This window comes from Drosophila willistoni (assembly GCF_018902025.1).
Source record: "Drosophila willistoni isolate 14030-0811.24 chromosome 2R unlocalized genomic scaffold, UCI_dwil_1.1 Seg167, whole genome shotgun sequence".
In the NCBI taxonomy this organism is placed as follows: Eukaryota; Metazoa; Arthropoda; class Insecta; order Diptera; family Drosophilidae; genus Drosophila; species Drosophila willistoni.
Window position 1 is genome coordinate 2,973,007 of NW_025814050.1, and position 26,240 is coordinate 2,999,246.

Below are 26,240 nucleotides of genomic sequence, written 5' to 3' on the forward strand. Positions count from 1 at the left end.
GCTAGGATTTGAATGCATTCGAATTCCAATTCTGATTTTAGTATTTATTTGTATTGTATATTTTTGAACTCAGACTACAATACTGTTGTTATCGGGTTCAAACCCCCTAAAGAGATAGAGGTGACTTTTTTTTCCAACTAGTGAAGTAATATTAAAAGGTAGATCTATCGTGTATATGATGGATTAGAGAATATGATTTTTTTTTTATAATATATTAGATAGCCTTATTTATGTTTTCACGGATCGTGGCAACTAGGAATCTAATTTAGAAAAATTAGATTTTACAAGATTTGTCCCAAATTGTCAAATCCAAAACTGCGTACTAAAGTTTTTGGTGTATAGCATATTTGGATTTTAATAGCCTCCATTTCGCCATTATTTTCCCTACATTTTTGATAAAATAATTAGTTTTTGTTGCTTTTAAACATCCCAATAAAATGAGTCAATTCGAATAATTCTAATGATTCGAGTGCCTTAGTACAATTCGATGCTTTGACACTCAATTCATTGCCTTTCATTAAACAGAGTTACGTATTTTGCGAGATATGACAAGTACAAACTCACACTCATTCATTTCATTGTGTAGTTGTCACTCATTTATTTGAATTCAATTCGAATGGATTCATTTAACTTTGACTTTTCTCTAATTCATGCAGCTCTCTAGTATTTAGCTTAACACAAAGGTACTAACTAAATCAAGGTAAACATTATTTGTGATTCTGGCACCATCTGATCACCCTTATTTTATAATTATATTCCAGCTTTTTTGTTTCACTAATTTCTGTAGGAAATTGTTCAAATTCTTTAATATAGAATCTAACCTTAATCGAATGGATGTAAAAGTACATACTTCATTTATACCCGACACCAGCATAAGTGAAAAACAAATAAAATGTATAACACAAAAAAATAGTGAAGCGAAGGTGGAATGAGCAACCACAGGACACAAATGCTAATGGGGAATGCAGAGGAGAAATATTCTCGCACTTCCCACACTTGGTTTACTTTGGTTTCATTTCGTTCAGTTCGGTTCGTTACCACGCTTGGTTACGTGTGGTTACTCCCTCTGGAGATTAGTTTGTTTGGGGACCTGGGCGTGGTCCAAACGAGAATGAATGCAATGCTTAACAGGGAAAACTGCCATCTCCTGCCGTATGGTAATGCAATTCCAGTTATTTATTTGCACATTTTAAATCAAATTTAATTGCATTAACGGCATTTCTGTGGCTAGCTATTTATTTGTCATCCCATACTACAAGCCAACTATTTATACATATATGTATGTATATGAAATGTATGTAATATTAATAATTTCTCTCGTTTTTGTTGTGGTTGTCGTTTCATTTTGTCGACAGCGGCAAATTAGCCAAACCATTTACAAAAATTGAACTAAAAAAAGCAAAATTGATGTGAAATAAAACAGGTGTAAAAACAATTTGCAACTAATTGAAATTAATTTTTTACTACTGACTTGTTCTTGGACTGAGTTGGCTGTCTGGCTGGCTGGCTAGCTGGCTAGTTGGGCTCTGGGACAGTTGGCACATGCGCCATATAAACTAGTTGTGATTGTGATTACGTGATTTGGCCAGATGCCAGAAATAAGATTTTAGTTTCCTATTTTTTTCCCTCACAATGAGAAAGGTAAGACAAAAAAAAGGTAGATTAACTAGGTGAACCCATCCCTTACTAAAGGCATACAAATAGACAGCAAAAACTGAAATAAAACTAATAGAAACTAAAGAATATAAGCCAAAGCAAATAATCCTAAATTTAATAATGTTTTGGAAATATCAAAACCAAATTCTATATATGTGTGAAGATTTATCCAAAAGGATCCAAAAGATACTGAATAAGAAAGGATCTAAATAATACTAAATATAATTAAAATTAATAGCTTTAATTGTAGATTGTTCAATCGGGGTGATAGAGATGGGAAAAATAAGTATACTCTATATTTGTGCGAGTATTTGCCTGTTTTCTGCCTGGCTAGGCTCTTCCGGCCTCACCTTGACACTCGCTCAACTGCAGCTAATGTGACAGGCAGGCTGGCTGGCAGGCAAACTGGCGACTGGCAACTGGCAACTGGGCGGCGGTAGGACAAGGATAACCCAAACGTGTCTCTGTAGAATGTATGTATCTACAATTGCACCGTGTATGCATATACATACATATGTACCTACTCGTAGATGTAGAATACTATGCACATTAGACCGGACATACAAAGGTATGGAAAAAGGTAAGCGGCTTAAAAGTTACATTTTTCCTGTGTAAATTTAATATTTGCCAATATTTACTTTAGTATTTAGTTTCCAAAGTTAGTCACATGCATACAAATGTATGTATTCAACTCTTAGTTAACGTGAAATGTGTCACATTCAGCCAACGGTTGGTATACGTAATATTTCGGTAAATCCCATGTTTCAATATTCTAGAAGTACTATGGATTCATTATTTTAGCGGATTATATTGTCCATCCTAAAGTGCATCTAAATCCCCGTATATCTCTGGAGAGTCCCCATGAAAATGTTCGTTTGGTTTTTCGGTTTGGCTTTGGCCCACAACATTCCCACATGTGTCGGGTAGAGGGGAGGGGATTGGAGGAGAGTACACCACCATTTTCAGTTGATACAAATTTCAATTAAACACACGTTTAGTTGTTGCTGTTGCACTTGTTAGTTTGTTGGCAGCTTCATGCCTGAAAACTGTAGCATACAACATTGTCATTGTTTCCTGTTCAGTTCATGCCATGTTGTGTCCATGTCTATGTAACCTGTAAGCAAATATGTTTATACATACAGACAAATGTATATGTCCTTCTAATTGCATACCCTTGCTCTGACCAGCTCTGCAATTTAAACTTAAATCAACATATTTACCGCAAATAAACGGCTGGATGACTAAATTATTATAAAACATGTGACAAATACAAATGTTGCTTTTAATTTCTAATTTGGATTAAAGATTTAAAAGTTATGAGAATATATAAAGCTTCCATTTAACAATACAAATTTCTATTGAAAATAATCTTAATGAAATGAATTGATTTCCTTGTGCATCAATTTATAAACGTTTTATTCTAGCGTATGATGATGTTTCGTTTATTTTGTTTCATCTATATCTTAAAAAGCATTTAAGTGGACGAGAAGATAAAGATTGACAGTGTGAAGGACTAGCATGAATCGATTCTTATGTAAGTTGTTACATACAACAGTTTCATGTCGTGTAAAACTTGAGCTTAATCTAATAAGTCGAAGTTTTGAAACGGTCTGTGAACTAAAACTAGACTAATCCGTTGACAGCTATTACCTAACCATGTTGAAACAGTTTGGTGATAGTCGCATAAGAAACAAAAGTTATATTTTAAGTCAAGCGTTTCATGAAATACATTCCTACATACATAGAAAAAAGTATTTTAGTATAATTAGTGCCGTAAAACGGCCTCGGCCAAAAGATCCTAAAAATACATACAACAAAGTCATGGACCCCAAAACGAAAGTTAGGGCTAAATTTTAATTTTCAAAGAGTTCTACTATATATTTGTAATATTAAAGATTTTAGAAATTTAAGTCAAACTTTGCATTTATACAGGATTGAGGTGAATCTTCAAAAAGATTTGTAGGCTGTTGGCTTCATTAAGTGCAATTCCCAACTAGTTTCATGATATGGTCATTGCAATTCCGGAGTTCTTTAGCAAAGTCTGCAGCTGATAGAACTTGGTGGTTCTTGAAAACCTCCTCACGTTTTTGTATAGCATTTGGATTGATTTTATCGTTGAAGATTGAGCTTGAGACTGCTAAAATGCAAGGTTTGACCAGCCAATAAGAGGGGTTTTCAGTATGTAGAAAAAACGGCCAAAACTAAGTTTACGGTTCATTATTTAAATAACAAACAAATTATTGGGAATATTTTTTTGATTGAGTTACTTGGGAGCCGAGAAATAAAGTCCGAAAATATAAACGTTCTAAATTCGTTTAACTGTACATATGTAGAATGTACGTTGTACACATGAACATACATTTCTCTAATGATGAATCTGAATACTCCAATGTTAATGTACATACAACAAAAAGTTGTTAAATTTTATTTTTGAATGCCTGTTATGCCTGAATGCCTGTATTTTATAATAAATAGAAAATATTTTTAAAACTTCTCTCTGCAAGCACCATTTTAAAAGGCCTGTATTGAACATTACTGTTTAAAATATTTACAAGTTGTTTTAAAAGAAAGTTTATTTGAACTTCACTTATATGTTCATAATAAATTAGAATGATATGAGGCTGGACTCTGTTAACCTAGCCTAGAATAGTAGGAATCGAAACATGAGGATGAAATTAGCTTCAAGTCATATTTTCAGCCTATATAAACAAGTCAAATATAGCCTTGGAAAAGAAACACTCAACAAGCTATAAAAAAAGGATATATCTTTGCAAAACCAAAATATTTAGTGGGCCTATTGTAATAAATAAATGGTCCCGTGGTATTGGATTTGTAGGGTACAGTGTAATTCCATTAACACGTTGTACGACTTACTTAAACTTTTCGAACAACGAATCCAGACACTTGAAAAATTATACAACTACACCTAGACCTCGCTTTGCGTCGTTTCGTTTTGCGTTTTTTCGAAATTGCGTCGCTGCTTTATTAGTACTAATTTTCACCGTACGTCGTTATATTCTCTTTGTTGCGTTGTTTTGAGTTCGAGTGCTTAACTTTTATTCTTCTAAATCAGCCACTCTGGCAACGCCAATATTAACTTTTACCAACATTGGCCTTGAATTTTTGACAGTTTTACGTTTTTCAACATAGACATCTACCTTACCTACACTTGTACTTCTGTTTACAATTGCGTCTTGCTAATAAAACTCGGGGACGGTTAAGTAGAAATGTTCGAAGAACAGTGTTTAACCTCCAAACAAATTTCAAAAGCGATGGGCTTCATTGACGAAGCAATGGAGATTTTTATAAAAAACGATCCTGACAATGACAGAAGTTTTAAGGTATCCCAGGCGGTAGCTGCAAACATCAACTGCTACCAAGAAACTTATTTAAATTTAAAAAAAAAAAAGCTATTCACCAAACTCTGGACAAATTTTTGGTGAAGGAATCCACTAAAAACTCATAAAGATAAAATAATTGAATAGGTTATTTTGATTAAATGGAAACTGTTTTTTTTCAATGGATGAGTGCAATAAAATTTTTGTTTTTAAAAGTTTACTTTGTTCAATTTTTCTGATTAGAAATTAGTATTTTCATAGCCCGGGAACCTATCTTTGATCTTTCCATGGTTGCCTATAAAAAATCTTAATTCACTTTGCGTCGTTTTTTTTTTGGAACGTATCCCCAACGCAAAGCGAGGTCTAGGTGTATTTGTATAACTTTTGTAAATTTGTATATTTAGCTTCTAGGTCAGTTGTATTTGGTCCGAATTACTCTAGTTTTTTGATCACAAGGCCCATGAAACATCAACATTAACAAAAGTTGTAGAATTTAATTTATTGTTTTCAGGATACACAAAGTATTTTTGCTTTGTATTTTTTAAATCTTTGGAATTTGAATACATTAATAAGTCTAAACTCTGAATTATATATAACTGGCTTTAAGCTAAATATCGAATCAAAGAAATCAAATTAAATGAAAAAAATTTCGTATTCTTTATATTTATTATAAAATATATGTAATAATAATGGGAATTCATTTTGTTTTTGTTTTATTTCGATGTGCAATCATCGTATTAATGGAATATTCAAATCAATTTTGTTGCTGTATTCTTGTTGTACATGAGTCCATAAATATTTGTTCAAATTTTAATTGTTTTTCTTCATTTCCATTGCATTTCAATTGCCTTAAGTTATTTTTGCCTTTATCCATCCCCCCGCCCCACCCGTCAGCTCACCAACTGTCTCTGTCGTTTAGACAGACGACGTCTTTGTTTTTGTGTTATATTTCAACATTCTGCTTATAATAAAATCCATAAAATAATAATAAGCTAAAAATAGCAAGAAGACGGCATTCAAGTATAAGAAGCAAAAGAGGAACAATAATAAGAAGATGGCAAAGAAGAAGCAAAGCACGTTAGACAACCATAGAGACCAACACGTATGTATACATATATGTATATGAGAGAAAGTAAGATGGAAATAGACAGTTGCCAGACAGACACAAAGACTAAATGACTGACTGACACTAAAAGAGTTTTCATTAGACAAATGTTATTGCGCCCACAATGGCTGTGGGCGTGAAACAATCAAACAATTGCAGACACACACACACACACACACACACTTTAACACTCGTATACACACCCACACAAAATGTTTAACAATTAGACCAAGGATGGGCACGTAGTGGCTCTTTTGGCTCCCGTGGCTCTTTACCGGCAGAGGCTGGGCAGAGAAAAAGGTCACTTTTGCGAGTCGACGCACACAAAAATTTGTGTGCCTCGAGTTTTATGACGGGTCATAAAACGACCTTTTTTGGGTCGAGCGAGCGATCGTCGTCGAACTTGTGGGCAGAGGGACGGACAAGTCCCGAATTTTACGGGGAGGGGGAAAAAGGTCGCGATGTCGAGCTCGCAACTTTTAGGCAGAGAGACGGACAAGTCCCGAATTTTACGGGGAGGGGGAAAAAGGAACACGATCTCGAGCACTCATCAAAACAACCCTTATTTTTTACTTGTCCCTCACTCCCTCTGCCTACAAGTTGCGAGCTCGAGATCGCGACCCTTTTTCCCCCTCCCCGCAAAATTCGGTACTTGTCCGTCCCTCTGCCTAAAAGTTGCGAGCTCGAGATCTCGACCCTTTTTCCCCCTCCCCGTAAAATTCGGTACTTGTCCGTCCCTCTGCCTAAAAGTTCGACGACGATCGCTCGCTCGACCCAAAAAAGGTCGTTTATGACCCGTCATAAAACTCGAGACACACAAATTTTTGTGTGCGTCGAGACCAAAAAATGACCTTTTTCTCTGCCCAGCCTCTGCTGCTGATGCTCTGGCTCCCAAGTTAAATTTTCGTGCCCACCCTTGAATTAGACAATAGAAGAACAAGAATGAAAAACAGCAAAAACTAAATAAATAGAACAAGCAATTGCAGAACTCTCTAACAACAGTCGAGGACAAATTGTTGGTGCCGGCTGTTAATGTTACGGGATCCTTTTGTCTAATTTTTGCTTAAATAAGCTCAAGGAGACAAGCCCCCGCCCACCCTCTCACTCGCCATTTTCATCACCACCGCCACTCGCCCCCCCCCCCCCCCCCCCCCCCCCATTTTCTGTTCATCTGCTCATCAAGCCAACAAATCAGACATAGACATTGCTTTCCCCGGATGCCATTGTGCCGTCGACATTTGAGCTAAAAAGCTTCGAGTGCCAGACCCAAAACACTTTTCCAATTAGGCTTTTTCTATATAATGAAAGTAAAAAAAGAAAAATAAAGCGTACATAACAAAAAAAAAAAAAGGAAGAAAAAAAAACTGTAACGCTTAGCGCCAAAAAAGGCTGGGAACCCTTACAAGGACGTCGACAAGGACCAACAATGCTCTCTCGTTTGTTGTACAACAAGTTTTTAATCACTTTTCAGGGTCTAGCGCCCCAAATTTTTGCCCATTTACTTTTTTTTTCACTGGAAAAGCATTTCCTTAGGCTGTTTACATGCGCAATTTACTCAAGTGCCTTCACGGTGTGTTTATCATTGAAGTATGCCAAAAAGACATTAGGATTATATAACTATATTCCATATACTTGCCACTGTATATATTGATATAAGTACATAAAGCTAATGGCACGGTTAGTGAAAAGAGAAAACAGCTAGAAACTTGATTGTAAGAAACTCAAATTTAATAGGAAAAGAACACTATAATAGAAAATAAATAGTCAACAATGCAAACATTGTTTAAAGAGAATTTTGTAGTTTAAATTTGCAAAAATTCTACATTTTTTCGAAAGCTGTGAGTTTTTTTGCATCCTATTAATACTTTAAATGTACTCACTTCCCCGTATTTGACATCCTTAAATCTGCCTTTCATTTGTAGTACTTTTTAACCCTTGATATGGCACGAGGCCCGATTTTGACGCGGTTTTTTTTATTCGATTCAAAAGTAACACAACTTTTAAATCACTAAAAGGTTTTCAAAACGCTTTAACAAATATAAAACTCTAAATAACAAGCTTATCGATACTTTAGTTGTTGTATACAAATGTTAATTTGGTGTAATTCCAAACTCTTCTTGATTTATACAATTTGGTGTGGGATACGTTCCAAAAAAACACGATGCAAAGTGAAAGTGAATTAAGATTTTCTATAGGCAACTATGGAAAGATTAAAGATAGGTTCCCGGGCTATGAAAATACTAATTTCTAAAAAGAAAATCAAAATAACCTACTCAATTATTTTATCTTTATGAGTTGTTAGTGGCTTCGTTCACCAAAAATTTGTCCAGAGTTTGGTGAATAGTTTTTTTTTTGTAAATTTAAATAAATTTCTTGTTTAGAGGTTAAACACTGTTCTTCGAACATTTCTTCTTAACCGTCCCCGAGTTTTGATAGCAAGATGCAATTATAAACAGAAGTAGGTAAGGTAGATGTTGGTAAAAGTTGATATTGGCGTTGCCAGAGTGGCTGATTTAGAAGAATAAAAGTTAAGCACTCAAAACAACGCAACAACGAGAATATAACGACGCACGGTGAAAATTAGTACTAATAAAGCAGCGACGCAATTTCGAAAAATCGCAAAACGAAACGACGCAAAGCGAGGTCTAGGTGTATTTGGAAAGTAAACCCCAGTTTGTCAGTCAAAAGACTTTGTTTTTTGCCTAAGCAGATATTTTATTACCATGTTGCGTACGACTTAAAACCAAATCTGACCAAGCTCTGAATTTCGGTCATCGTTGTGTCGACTTTGCCTAATCTTTTCCAGACGAAAAACAACCCCTTTTGTCTATGTGAGCGAACATTTCCCGTGGTCATTTTATCATCGACCTCATACACTAAATTTAGTGTCTATTAATTGTTTACAGCTGATTTGTAAACTCCACCTAAATCTTAAGGTATGCTGATAACAAATTATGCATACTACACGGCCATTTAACACAACCCATAATACCATGCAATTTGAGGATTAATTGCAACAAAGGCACTACAATAGACCAAGAAATCTGAGCTAATTATGTTCAAACCACATTTTTCAATAGAGCATTATCAACCCCTTCCCCTTCTTAAGGCAGGCGGTGAATTAAATTGGAGAAATCTTATTCAAAAGACCCTTTCGAAATGCTCAAGGACGTGTTGCCTATAGTCAGAGTAAAAATTTATTATGCAATTGTTTTAGTTGATAGAAGAGATGATTAAAGCCTTGAATTGGCCCCATAATTAAAAACTAATTTCAGTCGTTTAAAATTAATTGAAACTATGAATTTTGAAAAACTTAAATTAAACCTTGTGTTTAAAGCGGCTCGAGGTCAATCCAATAAACAAAATTAATTAAAAGGCAGCACAAAAGGTGAGCAGGATGTCAAGAATCATAGACTTCTATCTTTGGTAAAAAAAAATTAATAAAATGTTATAGCCATACCACATCTTCAACGCTAAAACTAGTTGGGAATTACAATTTAAGAAATAATCCAGACAGATAATTTCCACAAACTATACACAGAATTTATGTATAATTTAGTTGTAAAAGTGAGAAGTTTTCAGTTTTTCAATCAATATAATGGAAATAAAATATATATACATAATAACAAACTTAGTAAAAAGAAAAAGTACTAATCCTTTTTAAATACTTTATCTGAATCAGAAAATTAAATGGAAATGCATTAAAACTTATTCGATGAACATTTTGTGCTTATCCGATAAAGCTTAAATTTGTATGTTAAACATCGAATTTTAGATAGTCTGGGTAAGTAGAATTCTACTTAACATTCACCGAGTTGTGTTTCCGAGAAATGTCTTTTGAAATTTTAACAATTTAAAGGTTCAATCTAAAGCACGTTTTGCTCTGCGTTGTTTCTGAGTACGTTTTGTTGGCTTCTCTACATAAATTCATTATATTAGACACCTAAAGTACCTACCTATGTAAGATATTTAGACATGCAAGTTCGGGGCAATATTCTTTCTATGGGGAATTTGCCTTTAAATGACATGCACTTTATCTTGTAGCCTTCCGCATCTTGCTTGCTGTGGGGGGTGGGTGGGGCAACTTTGTTACCATGTTACATTGCCGCTTGACTGCATTTTGGATACTTACACCTACATCACACACACACACACACATACAGATAGGTTGCACATGTTAACTACATACAACTACGCTCAGAAGCAGGACACAGACACACACACACACAAAGGACACAACAAAAAAAGTGAAAGGCACAAAATTTTTCACGCTCTTTCGAGCGAAATAAACATGAAGATATGTTTGCGACTATTTTATAGAGCTAAAAATATAGGCTAACATACACAGACACACACACACACACTCATAAACGCCGTGTGCGTGTTTGGGCCAGCAACAAAGCTAATAAAATTCTATGACCTCGAAAAGTTCAATTTTGTTTTCTTTCATTTTTCCTCTATGTCGCTCTTCTCTTCCATTTTTTTGTTGTTGTGTATAAACGTTATTCGAGTGAGTCTTGACAATTTTTCACTTCAAGCAACAAATTATGCCATAGTAGCATAACATTAGGGGCACCCATGCCCACGCCCTCGCCCTCTTATACACACACACACACACAGAGAGACACTGAAGTGGGCCCCTCTCTAGGTCTCTTACTCTCTTTGGCCTATCTTGTGCGTGCCTTGCCGCCTTGCTAGCGACTTTATCTAAAAGCGCACTTAGCCCAAGTAGGCCAAGCCAAGTAGATTAGGGCCCAAAAGAGTGCCTGCCCCTGGGCTGGCCCTACAACTACAACAACATACACAAGTACGCACCCATTAAGCAGAGCCTTGATGAATAACCATGAGACAAAACTTATTATTTTTTATAAATTAATTTTTCAAAACGGGTTGCATCTTACAATTTCGTTTCATCTCAAAAGATACTTCAAGAATTTGCTTAGCATGCCAATTTTTCCAAAATGCCAACTTGTCCTTTGACTTGAAACTTTATTCAAGAAAACTTTAAATGCAAGAAAACTTATCCAACCTAATGTATACATTCTACTGATTAGCTATTCATAACCTTTAACTTTAATGTGTCTTTAGTTCCTGACTCAGTTTTTAACCCAAGATCTCAAATTTCTAAAGGATTCAATTCGGAATTCAATTGCTCAATAAATTACAGGGTGTCTGTCTTTATTTTGTGTCATTAGCAGACTTTGCATACTGCAATATCATGACACTACAATAAAGCCAAAACTATTTGAGAATGACACCCAAATGAAGGGAAAAGCGATAAAGTATCTGCCTTATGTTTGCACATCCAATACTCGTCTACAGGTTAGTGTAACAAAGCATCCTTTAACCCAACTATCTGTCTATATATGCACTTCTGTATGTACATATATCTTACATATATCCTGTACATACATATATCTGTATATACATATCTTGTTCCAACATTGTTTCGGAGTGGAGTCACTTTTTGAAACTTCAACTTTTGTACTCATGGCTTAAACGTAGTTGGAAAATAAATTCAAAATATTTTCCACATATACGACCGCAATATAACAGGTGTTTCCAACATACGAAATGTGCACCAAACTAACTACTCGAGAATTATATACACAGTTAAAGAAGAGAACCCAGTTCAGGGCCTGTATTTGCTTTATCCCTATAAAAGATAGAAGGCTAGGACATTTATGGAACGGAATACATCATTACAACTGAAAATTCATTGCTTTTTTTTTTGTAAAGAAAGCAACGCAGTAATGACACTTCTTCAGTTGAAATAAAAAAGGCACTTCCAGGTGGTCCACCTGCAGCAATACATAAAAAAGTAAGCAAAAATCATAAAAACTTAACAATTATACAATATACTTTCCTTTGCAATCCTTCTATTAAAAAATTATGAAATAATTAGCCACCACACGCCTCAAATGAGAAAAAATAAATGTGTATCCTTTATTTTGCACATACATGTGGGATGTGCATTTGCGATGTGCATCAATCCCACTGTACACGAAGACGAAGACGAGACAACGATCAATGAGAAGACGTAAGCGTGTGAGAAGGGACGATCAAAGAGGGATGACGAACGATAGGGAGATGACGACGGAAAGTTGGTTTTTGCGCGTCAAACAAGACGGACGTGTTTTGAGGTCTTGCGTCATAGTCGGATGCAAGGTCAAGTCGAGTATCATAGACGGGTGCTAAAAGTCGTGTATCAAAGTCGGACACTTAAAGTCGGGCGCGAGAAGTCGAAGCGTCATAGCCGGACGCCTAAGTCGAACTGAGCCAAATGTCGATTATCATTCTATATCTTGTAATATCAATTAAGTCGTATTTTCATATAAACCCCCTAGACTATAATTAACTCGTAAATAAAACCCCACATACATATGTAAATATTTAATGTTTCTCTCGATAATATACCAATGAATAAAAGTTTAATAAGAATTTACACAGCGTGGACAAAAGCCAAGCCCCTGAGATGGCTTGGATCACAAAATATAAAAATCGTGTGGCCCATTTGAGGAACCTGCCCACAGAGATGCACTCTTTCTTATATATTTTCCAATTGGTATTTCGTTTGCCAAAGATTACCATAGGGTCAATAAACGTTTAGAAGCGAACTCAAACAATAAGATTTTCCTTAAACGTATTGAGCAAAAAAGTTATTTGAAAAAACTAGATTGTTGCCTGTAACATAAAGCTTAAATTGGGCTTGATTTTTTTTTAAATCTTAAACTTAAACTCTTAATTTTTCTATTAATTTAACTTTGCCAACAAAATGCAAACCATACTGTCAAAATTTAAAAGAACCAAATATGAGTATAATTATTATTTGCTATTCTCAAGTTATGGGCAATTTATAACTTTAAACTTTACAAAAAGGACTTTTGCGACTTGTAGGATATTTAGGGACGTCTTGATGATATACAATTTTTCTTAGTTTTACCACAAATTTGATAATAAGTGACACAAGAAGAAAAAATGCTGTCACACAGTGTGATTTAATTATAATTTTACTAGTAATTTAGATAAAAATTATCAAATTATTTGTAAGTAATTTAAGATTAAGCAATTCCATATCAATGAGTATCTATTGGCAACCTTTTTCCCAATCCTGTATCTGGAAATTGAATTTGGCAACAAATTCTATGAGATGCTTTTTAATGTAGAATTCTATGGAAAATCGTGAAAAAATTCGTGGAAATGCTTAAATTATTTTCATTTTTAACAGCAAAGACGTAAGAGATAAATCAAAAGGATTCTAAGAAAAAGTTGAAATGGTTCGTGACATATCTGACAATCTGGGCTGGTTGAAAATTTTCCTTGAATTAACTTAAGAAATACAATTTCTTAAATTCAGCTAAGCAATCGGCGAGAAATGGGTAAAACTCTTCAATCACTTTTAGTTGGGATGTACAAGGATAACTCACTTCATTTGTCCCAGGCATGCAACAGGCACAACCACAGAAATTGCTACCCCTCCGATGCCTTCGGATCCGGAACCTTCGATGGAGAGACGGAGGGAAAACTTCAATTTCTCAGTCCTAGGCAACATAAAGCCGAACACAACATAAAAAAGGGCCATAAAAAAAGTAAGTAAAGCCAAAGTAAAGACAACGGATAACGGGGAGAGACAGACATAAAACCAAACAATTGCTAAAAATCAAATGTGACAACTTTTACCAAAATTAAAATCAGCAGCAAAACTGAAGCCAAACAAACAAACAGCCAAAGGCAAAAACAGAGAACATAAAAAAGAAAGAAATAGAAACGAGCAGCAAAAGCAACAAAAAGAAAACAAAAAATGAAATGGAAAGACAAGAAAAACGAATGCCAGTTGGCCACCAGGCCAACCAGCCAGCAGACAACGTCATGAGACAGGCAAAAACTGTCAGAGATTGCTGCTCGAGGACTGACTGGAACTGGAACTGTGGTTGGGGACGAGTGGGGGGACGCATAGAGTGGAAGAGTGGCCAAGTCAGGACGTGGGCGAATCATTGATGCCAAACGGAAATGTGCGCACTTTTAAGAAGTGCACTAAAAATGGCGACGAGCACTTCCGTTGATGGCTGGGCAGGCCCTGAAGCTGAACAGAACCGAAACTGGTCTAACGACTTGGCCCCTGACTAGCCTGACTGGCTGCACAGTGGTACAACAGTGCAATAAAGTCACCATAATAGTCTACCGAAAAGAATTAAAAGGGCATTTATGTTGCAACATAAGTTAACCAAAATGTTTATGATTCAAATCCAAAACTTTAGTCGTAAAACGAATTAAAGTAAAAAGTTTATGGTAAGGAAAGAAAGTAAAGGAAACTAAAGAATAAAATTACATGTTTGCAGTCTGTACCGAACCTCTTTGATTCTCATTAGCCATATTTTGTAATATCTGATGTAATCGACATTTCATAAAACTCCGATAGAAACATTTTGTAAGTAACTTATATAAAATATTTTCAAAATAATAAATGTAACCATATCAAAATTTTACAAATTATAGATTGTAGTACATTTATTAAACGATAAGGGCATTTCCTAAAATGATTATTATTTTAACTTATTTCAAATCAGTTAGTTACTGTAGATATTTAAGCTTCAGACTGTATAATCTATAGCTTAAGTTTATAGTTTTTCCGTGAACTACTTATAATGGCAGAGATAAACGTACACCAAGCGTGAAAGCTAAATGTACTTGTAATGAATTTGTGAAAGGATTTCCAAGAATATTAAACAAAGACACGAATTTTCGTATGTAGGGAAAACTGCATATTTTCTGAGCCGGATAGTTATTATAGTTAACCTTTAAATCTAATAAATGTTTTCTATGAATCATTTGTAAATGGCAGAGACAAACTTACACAAACTTCCTCGGTTCGATATATATAATTATATACATTTACTTTTCTTTATTTGATTCACAAATTTTATCCAAGTTATAATTAATTTAAACCTTTAAAAAAAACTCAAGATTCGTACCTTATTAAAGAATATGAGATTCCAGCGTATAATTTATATCTCTTGAATCGAAAACTTAAAGATGTAACAATGAAATGGATAACTTTATACGAGAATTTCACATAAAAACAAAAATTTTGACAGCCTACTATAGTTTGAAATAAAGGAATAACCATAAAAGGATAAAGTTTTACGATATTTGTGCAAACTTGCATTTTAAAACTAAAATCACAGTGTATTGGCTAAGGTCTGGTTACAACTGGTTCTCGTACTTTATATACCAATCTTCTTTTTTTGCTCTCTATGTCTACTTGTCCCTCCAAACACACACATACAAAAAAAAATTCACAGAGACTTGGAGACGGACCGAATGGACAGATAGAAAATGTTCGCATAAAAGTTGAATGATAGTTTGCAACGTTTCACTGGTAAATCACGAACGAAGTCTAAGGACTGAAAGAGGAATTACAATTGCAGGGAGGTGGGCAAGGCAGGAAAGCAAGCATGTCCTGGTCTTGGACAGAGACAGAGACAGGAACAGGAACACACATACACACACAGAGAGATGGGGACGGGGCCAATGTTGTCCAGGCTATGTAAACAAGCGCAATTTCGCAAGTAATTTCAAATTGCATTTAAAGTGCTTAAAATGCTTGTTCTGAGCGTCTATATAGACGGATGGACGGATGGATGGATGGATGAATGTAAGGATGGAGAGGGCAACTGCCTGCTGCTTGCTGCAGGCGAGCACGACTAACAGTATATCTACATCTACGAAATTCTTGTCGTCTCAGTGTCCTTCATTAGCGCACAACATGGCGTATGATTAATATCATTACGTCTCTAAGTAATGAACTTTGCTTTGCTTTCTCGGTTCATCCATCCCATTCATTCATTTGTTCCGTCAGCCAGCTAGTCATTCACTCACTCATTCATTCATTCATTCAGTCATCCTTCCTTCCGTCTTGCTAGCACCGGATCTAGGGCGGTGGCTAATTGCTAATGGCCCAGGACCCAAAACTTAACCTCATGTTATATAACATTGCACAAAGAAGAAGGATATAAGAGATGGAATTATGAAGGCACAAGGGCGCCTTCAAGGGGATCGAGGTCTGAGTTCTGTTCACTTGAGCAGAAACAGAAAACGTTTGGCCTGGAAACAGGCAATAAAATTTTGGTCAACAGCAAAGGCATAGATAAGCGTCAAACAGTTCACACATTTTACTCTCTTCCCGCTCCATCTCCGTCTCCATCTCACCCTCTCCCACTCCCCATCACCCACAGCGCCCCCATACGCTGAAAATCGCTCAAGCGTGAATATTAAACGTTTGCGTAGACAAGCGGCTGAGGCAAGGACATCGAAAGCAAAGGGAACCCAAACGCGGTGGCAATTGGGTGGCAAGACACCATCCCCCATTCTTGAAGCCTGCAGCATCCAGGCGACAGCAGAATAATGTTTTGGTTACAACTTTTCCAAAACTTCCAACTGTAAAAAATTAGTTGCAAATTTCGAAGTTGTACTTCAAGTTTACGAAACTATCAATAACGTTTATATACATTTTCAAGTTCTAATGACACAGCTTGGAATTTGCTTGTGTTTTTTTTTTTTGTGCCTAACTTCCTTTCAATGTTTCTGTGACAGATTTTAATTAAAACTTGAAGATATCTGCTATGCTTTTTATATAAACTACTTACTACTACTACGAGTATGAACAAATGTCATTTCAAATTAAATCAAGTCTCAACATCGCAGCCCAATGATTTGCGTAAGTTTTTCGATTCTCCACTGGCAAGCACTGATGAAGCCGCTCTATCGCCAATATTCTAAGCCTGCATCGTGAAAACTCCCTTTCTCTATCGGGAATATCGAAAGGATGTAATCAGTATTAAAGAAAATGCCCCTGCTTTAGCGGTAGTGAAATTGTAAGCCATTGGTGAAAATATAAGTGACAATATTTTAAGCACGGATTGAGATCTATTTGACTAACTTAAGTCCTCAATTAGCTCGAGTTTAGTATGGGAGAATCTGGGTTAATGGCTTACTAAATGCAATTTAGTTCACTGCAAGCAGTACTACCCGCTGGAAATTAGTTATTTCAAATCAGCTCTGGATCGCAAGCTGCTCGATTCCCTGTGGAACAAGTATTGGGTAAACACATTGGGCAGTTCAGGCCTTTTAACCAACACCGAGTACACTACTGGCCAAATTATGGTTCTATCTAAAAAGTTGGAGCAAAGTGAAAACTTTTTAGGCACCGATGTTAATGAGAAACGTTCGCAGGATAAAATATCCAAGGCTACACGTGATTGTAGCCGTTCTACCATTGAGCTTATACATGGCCTAATGGCGCAAATTGTCAAAGACAAGCTCTTTATGTCTACAATACATTAAAAAAAAATACAAAATTATAAGTGATTTTAATGCGATGTGGGTTTGAAATAACTTTTAATGCGATGTGGTATTGAAATAACTTTTGTATGTTCTGAGCAAGCGATTTCTAGACTGCCTACTAAAAAGTTACTGTTAAAAAACAGTAATAATTAGAATAATAAGTGATATTTTAGTTTAAAAGTAATAAATCATAATGTAGTCTACTTTTTCTGAATAGTAAACAGTTTTGTAATGAATAACTTTGATGTTCACTTCTTTATAAAGTATAGAGAGGGTGTTTATAATGTTTGTACATACTGTAATCTCTGTTTTAGGAAGAATGACTGAGAAAAGTAGCTAAGAAAAGTAAGCTACGTTTTAATCGCGAAATGTATGGAACTGGAATCGTTAATCAGTGATCATTAAGTAAGTAGTCATAAAAAATCAACTACATTCCGACTGGGTTCAAACTAACAAGTACAAACGACATGTTCATGTCAGACAGTCGAACAAAGCAGACTAAAGTTTCCGAGTACAGGCAGTGTAGAGTATCAATCTAAGTAATTAAAACCTGATCAAACAACTAAAATTTCAAAATATTCAAAAGTCGAAGTGTTTGAAAGAGTTCTTCATAATTTTGACATACTTGAAGCAGTGTTTTGATTCTAAGAGGCAACTTTATCTCTTAACAAACTATTTCCAGTTTCAACTGATCTTACAAGGAGGATGAGGGAAATTATAAGAAGAAAAATTCCTCAATTTACTTACTTAATTTACTTAACTTTCCTCGCTTTTTAGCTAGCCACAAACCAAATCGTGTATCATAGGCCACTTTTTAGGACACTTTTTCCAACTGTTGGGTCAACTTGAATTTATCATCCTCAATAATTTTCCCTCTAAATCTTTGTAGCCATGTATTCCCCTTGTTTCATGGGGTGGTTTTTCATTTAAAACATACAACATTTTCTCATATAGCAAAAAATAAAAAAAAAATGAAAAATTAATGCTTGGGTTTATCACCAGGTAAGCTGGACCCAATTTAAAGCCAATTGGTGGGGTTACCATGTCGACAAGGTTTTGATCTCTGCTGCGTGATAATTTCCATTTAAATTTGTTTGGTTATTTTTCGTGTAGAAGATTTGAAAGCTCTTTAAATCATAAATTGAGGCAACATAGGAATGCATATTAATATGCAAAGCACGCGGCTTGTCATCCCTCGTCAGGGTGTTGGTTGGGTGGGTATACATACATATATGTATGTATGTATATATGTCCATATGTACATAAGTGAGTCAACATAATGAATTATGCCACGCCTAGTGCCAGCGAGTGTACACAGCAGCCAAAGAAGGAGCTGCCGATGATGGTGATGATGGCGATGATGATGATGATGGGCGGCATTGGCGGTAGGGCTTAAGTAGGTGTCCGTGTGGGCGTCAAAAAGAAATCCAATAAAAATTCAATAAATTCTCCACAATATCCGTAATGGTTGTGCGATGGTTGTACCGACAACGGATCCGGAACAGAACGTGGGGTTAAACGAGCCGGTACTAGCCTGGTCAGAACAGGCAACCACATGCCAACGATGACGATTCCTTTTCATTATTACATACCGACCGACCCGTTGGTCAGTCAGTCAGTCAGTCATCGGCGAAAAGCAAATATACACAACAAGAATAAAAATTATTACCTACTCATAATTTATTTTTTCAATTTTCATCGTGGTCAGCGCCTATAAATAGGCAACGAAAGCCACCAAACCCAAGAAGTAAACGCAAAGTAAATGCCCAGCGAGTCCTTTCTATGTAGGTCAGTTAGTTCTGATATCGAATTAAAATCACCTTTAGTTAATTTTTTGTATTCACTGAGCAAATTTTATAAAAAGAGACAAACGATTATCCAAAAGTGGTTATCAATCTGGCACAACTCGAGAGGATATTGAAATTTTGAATTTCATTAAAAACTGCTTTTATGCTTCGACTCTCAGAGAGTCATTAATTGATGCCAAAAATAGGGTTAATATACCAAGGACAGCAGCAGGGATAACTGCTAGCGAAACCGAGAAAAAGAGGGAAAGAGGGAGATGAATAGAGTTAATACTAGATAGCAAGGGTGAGCGCTAAAGCGCACCAGAGAGGGAGTGAGAGAGAGGATACCATTGCCGGATTCCATCTCATGTCAACACAGTCATCAACTGTCTGTCGTTTAAATTGCTATGGCCGGGATGTGACCTTTTTTTTTTGCTTTCTCCGTGCTCCTTTTCTTTCATTTTTGTTGAGTTTGCTTCCAGGCCAAATGATGCCTATTTGATCAGGATACAGCGACAAAAAAAATGAAAGAAGAAAAAACACAGAAGGCAAAAAGGATAAACAAACGCAGCAAATAAAAATGAGCTCAAGAGAGAGAAAGAGCAGAATTTTTTCCCATTTATTGCAATAAGGCTAAAGTCGGTTATAAAGATAATATCGGGCAAGCATACTCACTAACCTAAAGTTGTATATAGCCTGGGTTGGAGCACAGCAGTTTAGTTACGCCTTTTTCATGGTTTTGATTCCATTTGGTTCCTTGTTGTCCTTGTTGCTCCTATTTGCTGTTTTCTTCTCCTTCTATCTTTCGGTGTTTTGGTGTCGGTGTCGGGTTCGGTTTCTATGCAAATTTTTATGAGCGCGTAAATAAAATTAATACGAAAATTTCCGGTTAAAGTTTGTTACTTTGCCTCACAAACCCCCAAAAAAACTTGAGTTAAGTTATTCACTGTTTTGGGTTTTTATTTTAAATAGTTGCATGTGGAATGTTAAATTTAGTTAAAAATTATAAATTAAATTTGTTAAATACTTTTTCAATTTACATTTCTTTAGTTTTGATTACTTGTTTTCATAACTTTCAAATTATCTTATATTTTTAACTTTTGAAATTTGTGTATGTTTTGGGTTATTATTCAACTTTTAGTTTGGCCTTTGAGATTTTTTGTTTTTATTATGTTATGTATTTAGAATACTATTAAATTCACATTCAAATTGCGAAATCGTTAATTCCTTTTTTGTTTTTATGTAAAAAAAAAAAAAAAACAAAATGCAACTATTAAACTGAAATTTGACATATCGAAATGGTTTAAAATGAATTACCCTATCGAAAGATGTCATAACTTTTGCAAATGGCGTCGTATGTATGTCAAACAATTGACATTTTGTGAATTAGACAGCTGCTAGAAGAGCGAAATGAAGACTTAAATGAAATTAAGACCAAAAATTTAATGATTAGCTTTACTGTTACCCTGTGAAATTCTTATGAAAATGAATTTCCAAAGTCGGCAATGGTCAATTTTAAAAAGTCTGTTGAAAAACTGAATTTAACGGTTATTTTTAGTATTTAGATGTGGGGAATATGATGGGTAATATTTGGTTGTCTTCTTCTTCGGCAATCATTAAAAATTCACCAATTTGCCTTTCAGTTTGAAACTTTATTAGAAACTCACGCCATCACACACACACAAACACACACACAGACACACATAGACAGTTAACCGAAAAGCCATAAACACCGCAAACTTTGGGCTGGCAAACTTTTTGTTCAACACAAAAATAGAATTTCTACACTTCTTTTATATGCACCATCGTTTTTGTTGTTTTTTTTCGGCTTTTTTTTTTGGTGTTCTTCCTTCGTTTGTTCGTTTCGTTTGCTTCCTTCTGCTTCTTTTACGTCTGCTTTTTCGTTGCTGCCGCAAAACACGCGCGCTTCAGTTTCAGGCTTTCAAAATAACTCTAGGATACACAAAAAGGCATGCTGTGGCCTTGCCTCGTGTGTGTGTGTGTTTGCCTGTTCCTGTGCACAGGAGTATGTACAGTCAGTCTTATAAGTATTCGCCGCTAGGTGCATTTAAAAAACAAAGAACTCTTTATTTGGAATTGGAAAGATCTGAAAAATTGCTTTCCATTGCCAAGATATAGTCAAAAACGTAAAGTAAATCATGATTTTTGCGATATATAAGTATTCTTTCATTTTTGGGAATGATAAAAACTAGATACGGAATCAAGGGCCAAGAATTCAAGTAATATATACATACATGAATATAGAAAAATGCCATACGATTTCACAGACAAAACTAGCTAAAAACGTTCTCAATTTGAAATAAATTTGTCGAGATTGTAAAAAATGTATTTCCTCTTTTTTATTTACAAATATTTATGAGACTGACTGTATGAGGGTATGCGTGTACTTGTGTGTTAGTGTGTGGGTGAAAGGTAAAACAATGACAGAGGCGGAGAATTTTTTGTTGTTGCTGCTGCTGCTGTCGCTCCTTGATAATCACAAGTCTGAATTTGGCTTAAAAGGCAAACGACAAATTAACGGTAAATACGTTGAACGCAAACCTAAGAAAATGAAATGAAACGAAAGAATGCCCAACGAAAATACAAACATGCATATGTATGTATGTATGTATGTATGTATATTTAGTAATAAATTAAATGATTTAGACACTAGATCAAAGCACTAGGGGGGGAAGAATGAGCGGCAAACACGCGCGCAAAACTAACGAAGCGGGACGGACGCCAAGTCAGGACTCGCACACACACATTTACACATACACGCACAATAACACATACTTAGTTAGTGTTGAGCAGTGCCGGCAGTAGACTAAGGATAAATACATATTTAGCCTCCGACTCAACCTCTCTCGTTCGTTCTCTCTTCCTGTCTCTGTCTCGTATATACTTATATATATATATATATATGGCTATGTGTCTGTGTGTGTGTGTGTGCGTTTCTACAGGACGTGTATTAATAACGCCGCAAGAGCCTAAAGCGCGCAAAAAAAAAGTCAGCTACACGAAGAGCATTTAGCACCCGAAAAAAATGACACCAACGAAATCGTTCACTTCCTTCATACTCTCTTTAGGCCAATTTCATAACTTTTGGTAAAATTCTGGCATTTTATTAAATACACACTTGCAAGCTATTCCTATTTTTTTTTTTTATTTTGTAATTTCTGGGTCTTTGGATGGATGTGTAGATATATTACATTTTCTTGGTACCGCACACTTTTTCTATTTGTTTCTTTATATTTTAACTTTTTTTTGCTTTGTACGCCGTAAATCGTGTATAAGGGTGCATACCGCTCACGCCTATATCCTGTACTCAACTGAGGCAAAACCGAAACCTTCTCTTATGCCAGGATGTTAACAAAAGCTTTTTCTCTCCAAAAAGTTTAGCGACAAGAGTAAGGGATGACTCTCTTTCTCTCTCTCTCTCTATCTATCTTTATTGCGCACAACATGTTGAGCATAAGAAACTGTTGAATACAAACGATCAAGGACCTACAATGAAATCTAATTAATGATATCAGTCGATCTAATAAATACTATTATTTCGATCTGTAATTAAAATTTCTTTTACTAGTTTTAAATATTTTTTGTTGATTTAAATCGACGTCATCTTAATTGTTAGATTACTTTTACAATACAGTTAGCCAAATTGAAGTCTCTTATGACATCCAAAATGTAGAGTCAAAAAGTTATCAGGCTTTAGGTATTTCTTCTATTGGATACTCAATTTTTTAATGATTTTAATTGATTAATGATTAATAACTGAGTATGCAATTTAAGATTGGGGTATGATTCGTGACAACTTCTTAATGATTCCTTAACGCTTTGTTAAATGAAAAACTTCCGTAAAATGGAAAACTTCCGCAAAAAATGTTGTATGAAACCATCATGATAACTTAAAAAGCTAATGATGCAGTTCGATTCGGAGGACCCGAAATAGGATAAAACCATCGAGTTTTGCATATTGCCAATGGTTGATTAATGATTTATTCATTAAAGTTCAATAAAACACTAATTATTCTTAACAGTTAATTTATGATTAAACATTATTCCATTATTCCCAATAAATTTAATGTGTGGATTAAAAAAAACGCAAATTTTCATAGAATATAAAAACTTGAAATCGTTTTAATGTTCTCCCAGTTTTAAATTGTGATATGGCGTGGTGCGGATGGATGTGTCAAACACATTTGATAATTTGTGACAAAGGTGGGGAAAAATCGGGTTGCATAATTTTTTTAACAAGCCTCCAGAAAAGTTATACACAATATATTTTTCAAACTGTCCCTAAAGAAAACGATTTTTGAGTAAATTCATGTGAATGAGTAATAGTCATAATACAAGGTGGCGCAAAAGAAGTCATCCGGGCCAAAAGAAGTCATCCGATGTTGTTTGGCTCTCATTTTTTTCTAAATAAAAAAAACTTATGTTTATTTGACCAATAAATTTCTCAATGTTTAAATAAACATAATTTAAAAACAGAATACAAGTTTTTTATAAAAAACAAAAAATTAAGTCCAAACAACATCGGGTGACTTCTTTTGTACTAACAACGTTTTTCTCGACTCCTATTACTTAATAGTTCTAAGTAGGTATGGCCTTTTTTGTTCAGCAAAGTAGTTACAACTTTTACTATATAGTTGTTATTTTAATTAATAACTTAGAAAACCTTTAAATTGAATGATATGCAAATTTATTCATTAAAGTTAATCATTTGAAACTATATTCTTGATCGCTTATTCCGCTTATAAAGTCGTTCTATCCATATTGTTCCGAGTGCCATGAGTTAAACCAAGTTTAATTGCAAAATTTTGTTATAATAATATTTACAAACCTTCCAATGCAATGCAATCATATTGAAAAAATGAATTCTCTATTGTTTTTAAAGAGTTTTACTTAAATTCATTAAATTACAATTGTACATGTGTAAGTATTTCTGGTATAGATAAGGTTAAGTCATTTAGTATTTATATCTGTATATAAAAGCTGTGATAGGGACAACTTGAAAACAATAACAAAAATCATTATTAAAGCATTATATGATCAATCGTTCAAAGGTTGTATGAAACAGTAAGCAGGTTTTGTAAAAATAGTTACACATCTCACAATAATTATTTCAAGAAATTCTTAAATGCGGCTCAGAATGTTGCATGATTTCGTATAAAGTAGACATCGTACTCCTTTTCAATCCATTTAATCAGTTTATCCACATATTTAATCACGGTGGCCTTGTCAACGACTGGCTCAAATACAGCGTAAAGCTCATAGGTGCCAGTGGCCCAAGCGAGAACTACTTCCTGTTCCTTCACCTCATAAATGAGTTTAAGCGGTCTCCAATTGTTATGGATTCGATGCAGAAGACTGCAATAGATGGCCTCAAGACGTTCAAACTCTGTTATGGCCTTGTATGGATGCCTGAGCATGGGACATAACAGCTGAGCGGTGTTTTTGGGTTTATAAAGGAAATGCCTTAGTTCGGGCACTCCTAAAACTTGTTGATAGAGTTTTGCGTTAAAAGGCTGCTTCAGCTCATCATCGATGGCTTTTAGGCAATTATTTTTTCGCAGTTTCTCTGTTATTTTGGCCTTGGCCTCCGATAAAGTGAAGAAGGCATCACGATCCACCGATAGGAGCAAGAGACAGGCCTGGCAATCATCAGATAAATATGAGACATGAGCATGCAAATAGCCATTCATATCGAATTTGGGTAAACAGATTGGAGTCCAGTTCTCTGATGTTTTAAAGGACTCGGAGCATTCAATTAAATTGAATATTAAACGTAAATCGGCAGGATGTATCGAATATTTCTTCATGCGCACCAAAGCAATCAATTTATTCTGGGCTATCAGTACGGCAAAGACCAGATTTTTGATTTTTGAGCAGTTACTCTGAATGGCCGACACTATCTGAGACCTTACGGCAGTCGTCAGAGGAAAGACTCTAATGGAATTGGTGAGAAATGTGAAAATATTATTTGACACTGCAAGAAAGAGAAGGGAAAATAATTGAAATGTACTTGCTTTATGTCTGTAACTACTTACCCCTAGCATTACTACTATCATTGGCTAACAAATTAAAAATGAGTCGCTCACTGCCAGAGAGAAGACGTCGCAAATCAAAGTTCTTGCGTTTTTCAAAGATTTTGTTCATGTGAGAGTAGGTCAGAGTTGAAAGGATTTGATTGTACACATCGCTAATAATAAATAGAAGGATATCAAATTATCAATTAGATAAGAATAAGGTAAATTGCACGACTACTTACCTCAGTTGCAGTTGCATTTGCTGAACACTCATATTGGTTCTTGTAGCTGCCACGAGAATTAAAGAATTCCTTTGCATGAAGGCAAATTTAATGCCCCCCGCGTGTATTGAGGTAATGGCGTCTTGGCCCAATTGAACGAAACTAACCAGTGCTTGGATAACCCCAAAAAGTGTCACCAATTTATCCTCGTTGCCGTGTAGGGAATAAATAGGTTTGCCTGCTTCGCTTAATATGAATATATGCTTCTTTTGGCCACGCCAGACGCTGTCGTGCTGATAATCATGCTGATCGTCATCTAGATGCATCTGGTGGACACTTTGACTATCCTCAGTCTTGGCACTCGTAGAGCTGCTCAATGCCAGTGATTCTACTGAGGCAGCCAATTCCTTGTTGCTATCTGCTGGTTCCGGAGTAACTCCTTGGGGCCTTGTGCCCAGTTCGTCTCGCAATTCTAATATAATACTATGTTGCTGCTGCTCAGCTTCATTATCACCACGATCCGCCTCCTCTGGGTAAAAGGTTTCATTTTCGCTACTATGAATCTCCTCGGATTCACCTTCGGCATCCAGATACTCTGAGGTGGAATTTGTATCAGAAGTGGCCACACTTACTGAAGTCTGTTCAATTTCCATGGTGCAAGAGTTATATTCGTTGTAAAAGTGAAACCATTGCAAAAAAACAAACCAAAAAGAAAACCAAACAACTCAATTAGCAAGTTCTGATAATTTTTAGTC

The 26,240-nt window shown here is 35.4% G+C and overlaps 2 protein-coding genes across 6 annotated transcripts in view; both read right to left on the reverse strand.

Annotated features, from left to right (window-relative positions):
* The window catches only part of LOC6644014 (probable G-protein coupled receptor 158), a 37,882-nt gene extending 15,340 nt beyond the window's left edge, over positions 1-22,542 (reverse strand). For all 5 annotated transcript variants that reach the window (XM_023176597.2, XM_023176596.2, XM_023176595.2 and 2 more), the window contains exons 1-2: positions 22,442-22,542; positions 19,909-20,067 (exon numbers count right to left, since the gene is read on the reverse strand). The gene's annotated coding sequence lies outside the window, so the exon portion shown is untranslated. The remainder of the gene's footprint in view (positions 1-19,908; positions 20,068-22,441) is intronic.
* Positions 22,543-24,118: 1,576 nt separating this feature from the next.
* Positions 24,119-26,220, reverse strand: LOC6644088 (vacuolar fusion protein MON1 homolog A). Its single transcript, XM_002066589.4, has 3 exons — positions 25,507-26,220; positions 25,286-25,437; positions 24,119-25,224 (listed from the first exon to the last, which is right to left on the reverse strand). The coding sequence occupies exons 1-3, from the start codon at positions 26,136-26,138 to the stop codon at positions 24,383-24,385; spliced, it is 1,626 nt and encodes a 541-aa protein (XP_002066625.1). The 5' UTR covers positions 26,139-26,220; the 3' UTR covers positions 24,119-24,382.
* Between the last annotated feature and the right edge of the window lie 20 nt (positions 26,221-26,240).

Coding starts and splice junctions, on each gene's coding strand:
- LOC6644088 (XM_002066589.4), bottom strand. CDS start 26,138: ATGGAAATTGAACAGACTTCAGTAAGTGTGGCCACTTCTGATACAAAT. Junction 25,438..25,506: donor CAAATGCAACTGCAACTGAG/GTAAGTAGTCGT, acceptor ATTTATTATTAG/CGATGTGTACAATCAAATCC. Junction 25,225..25,285: donor TGATAGTAGTAATGCTAGGG/GTAAGTAGTTAC, acceptor TCTTTCTTGCAG/TGTCAAATAATATTTTCACA.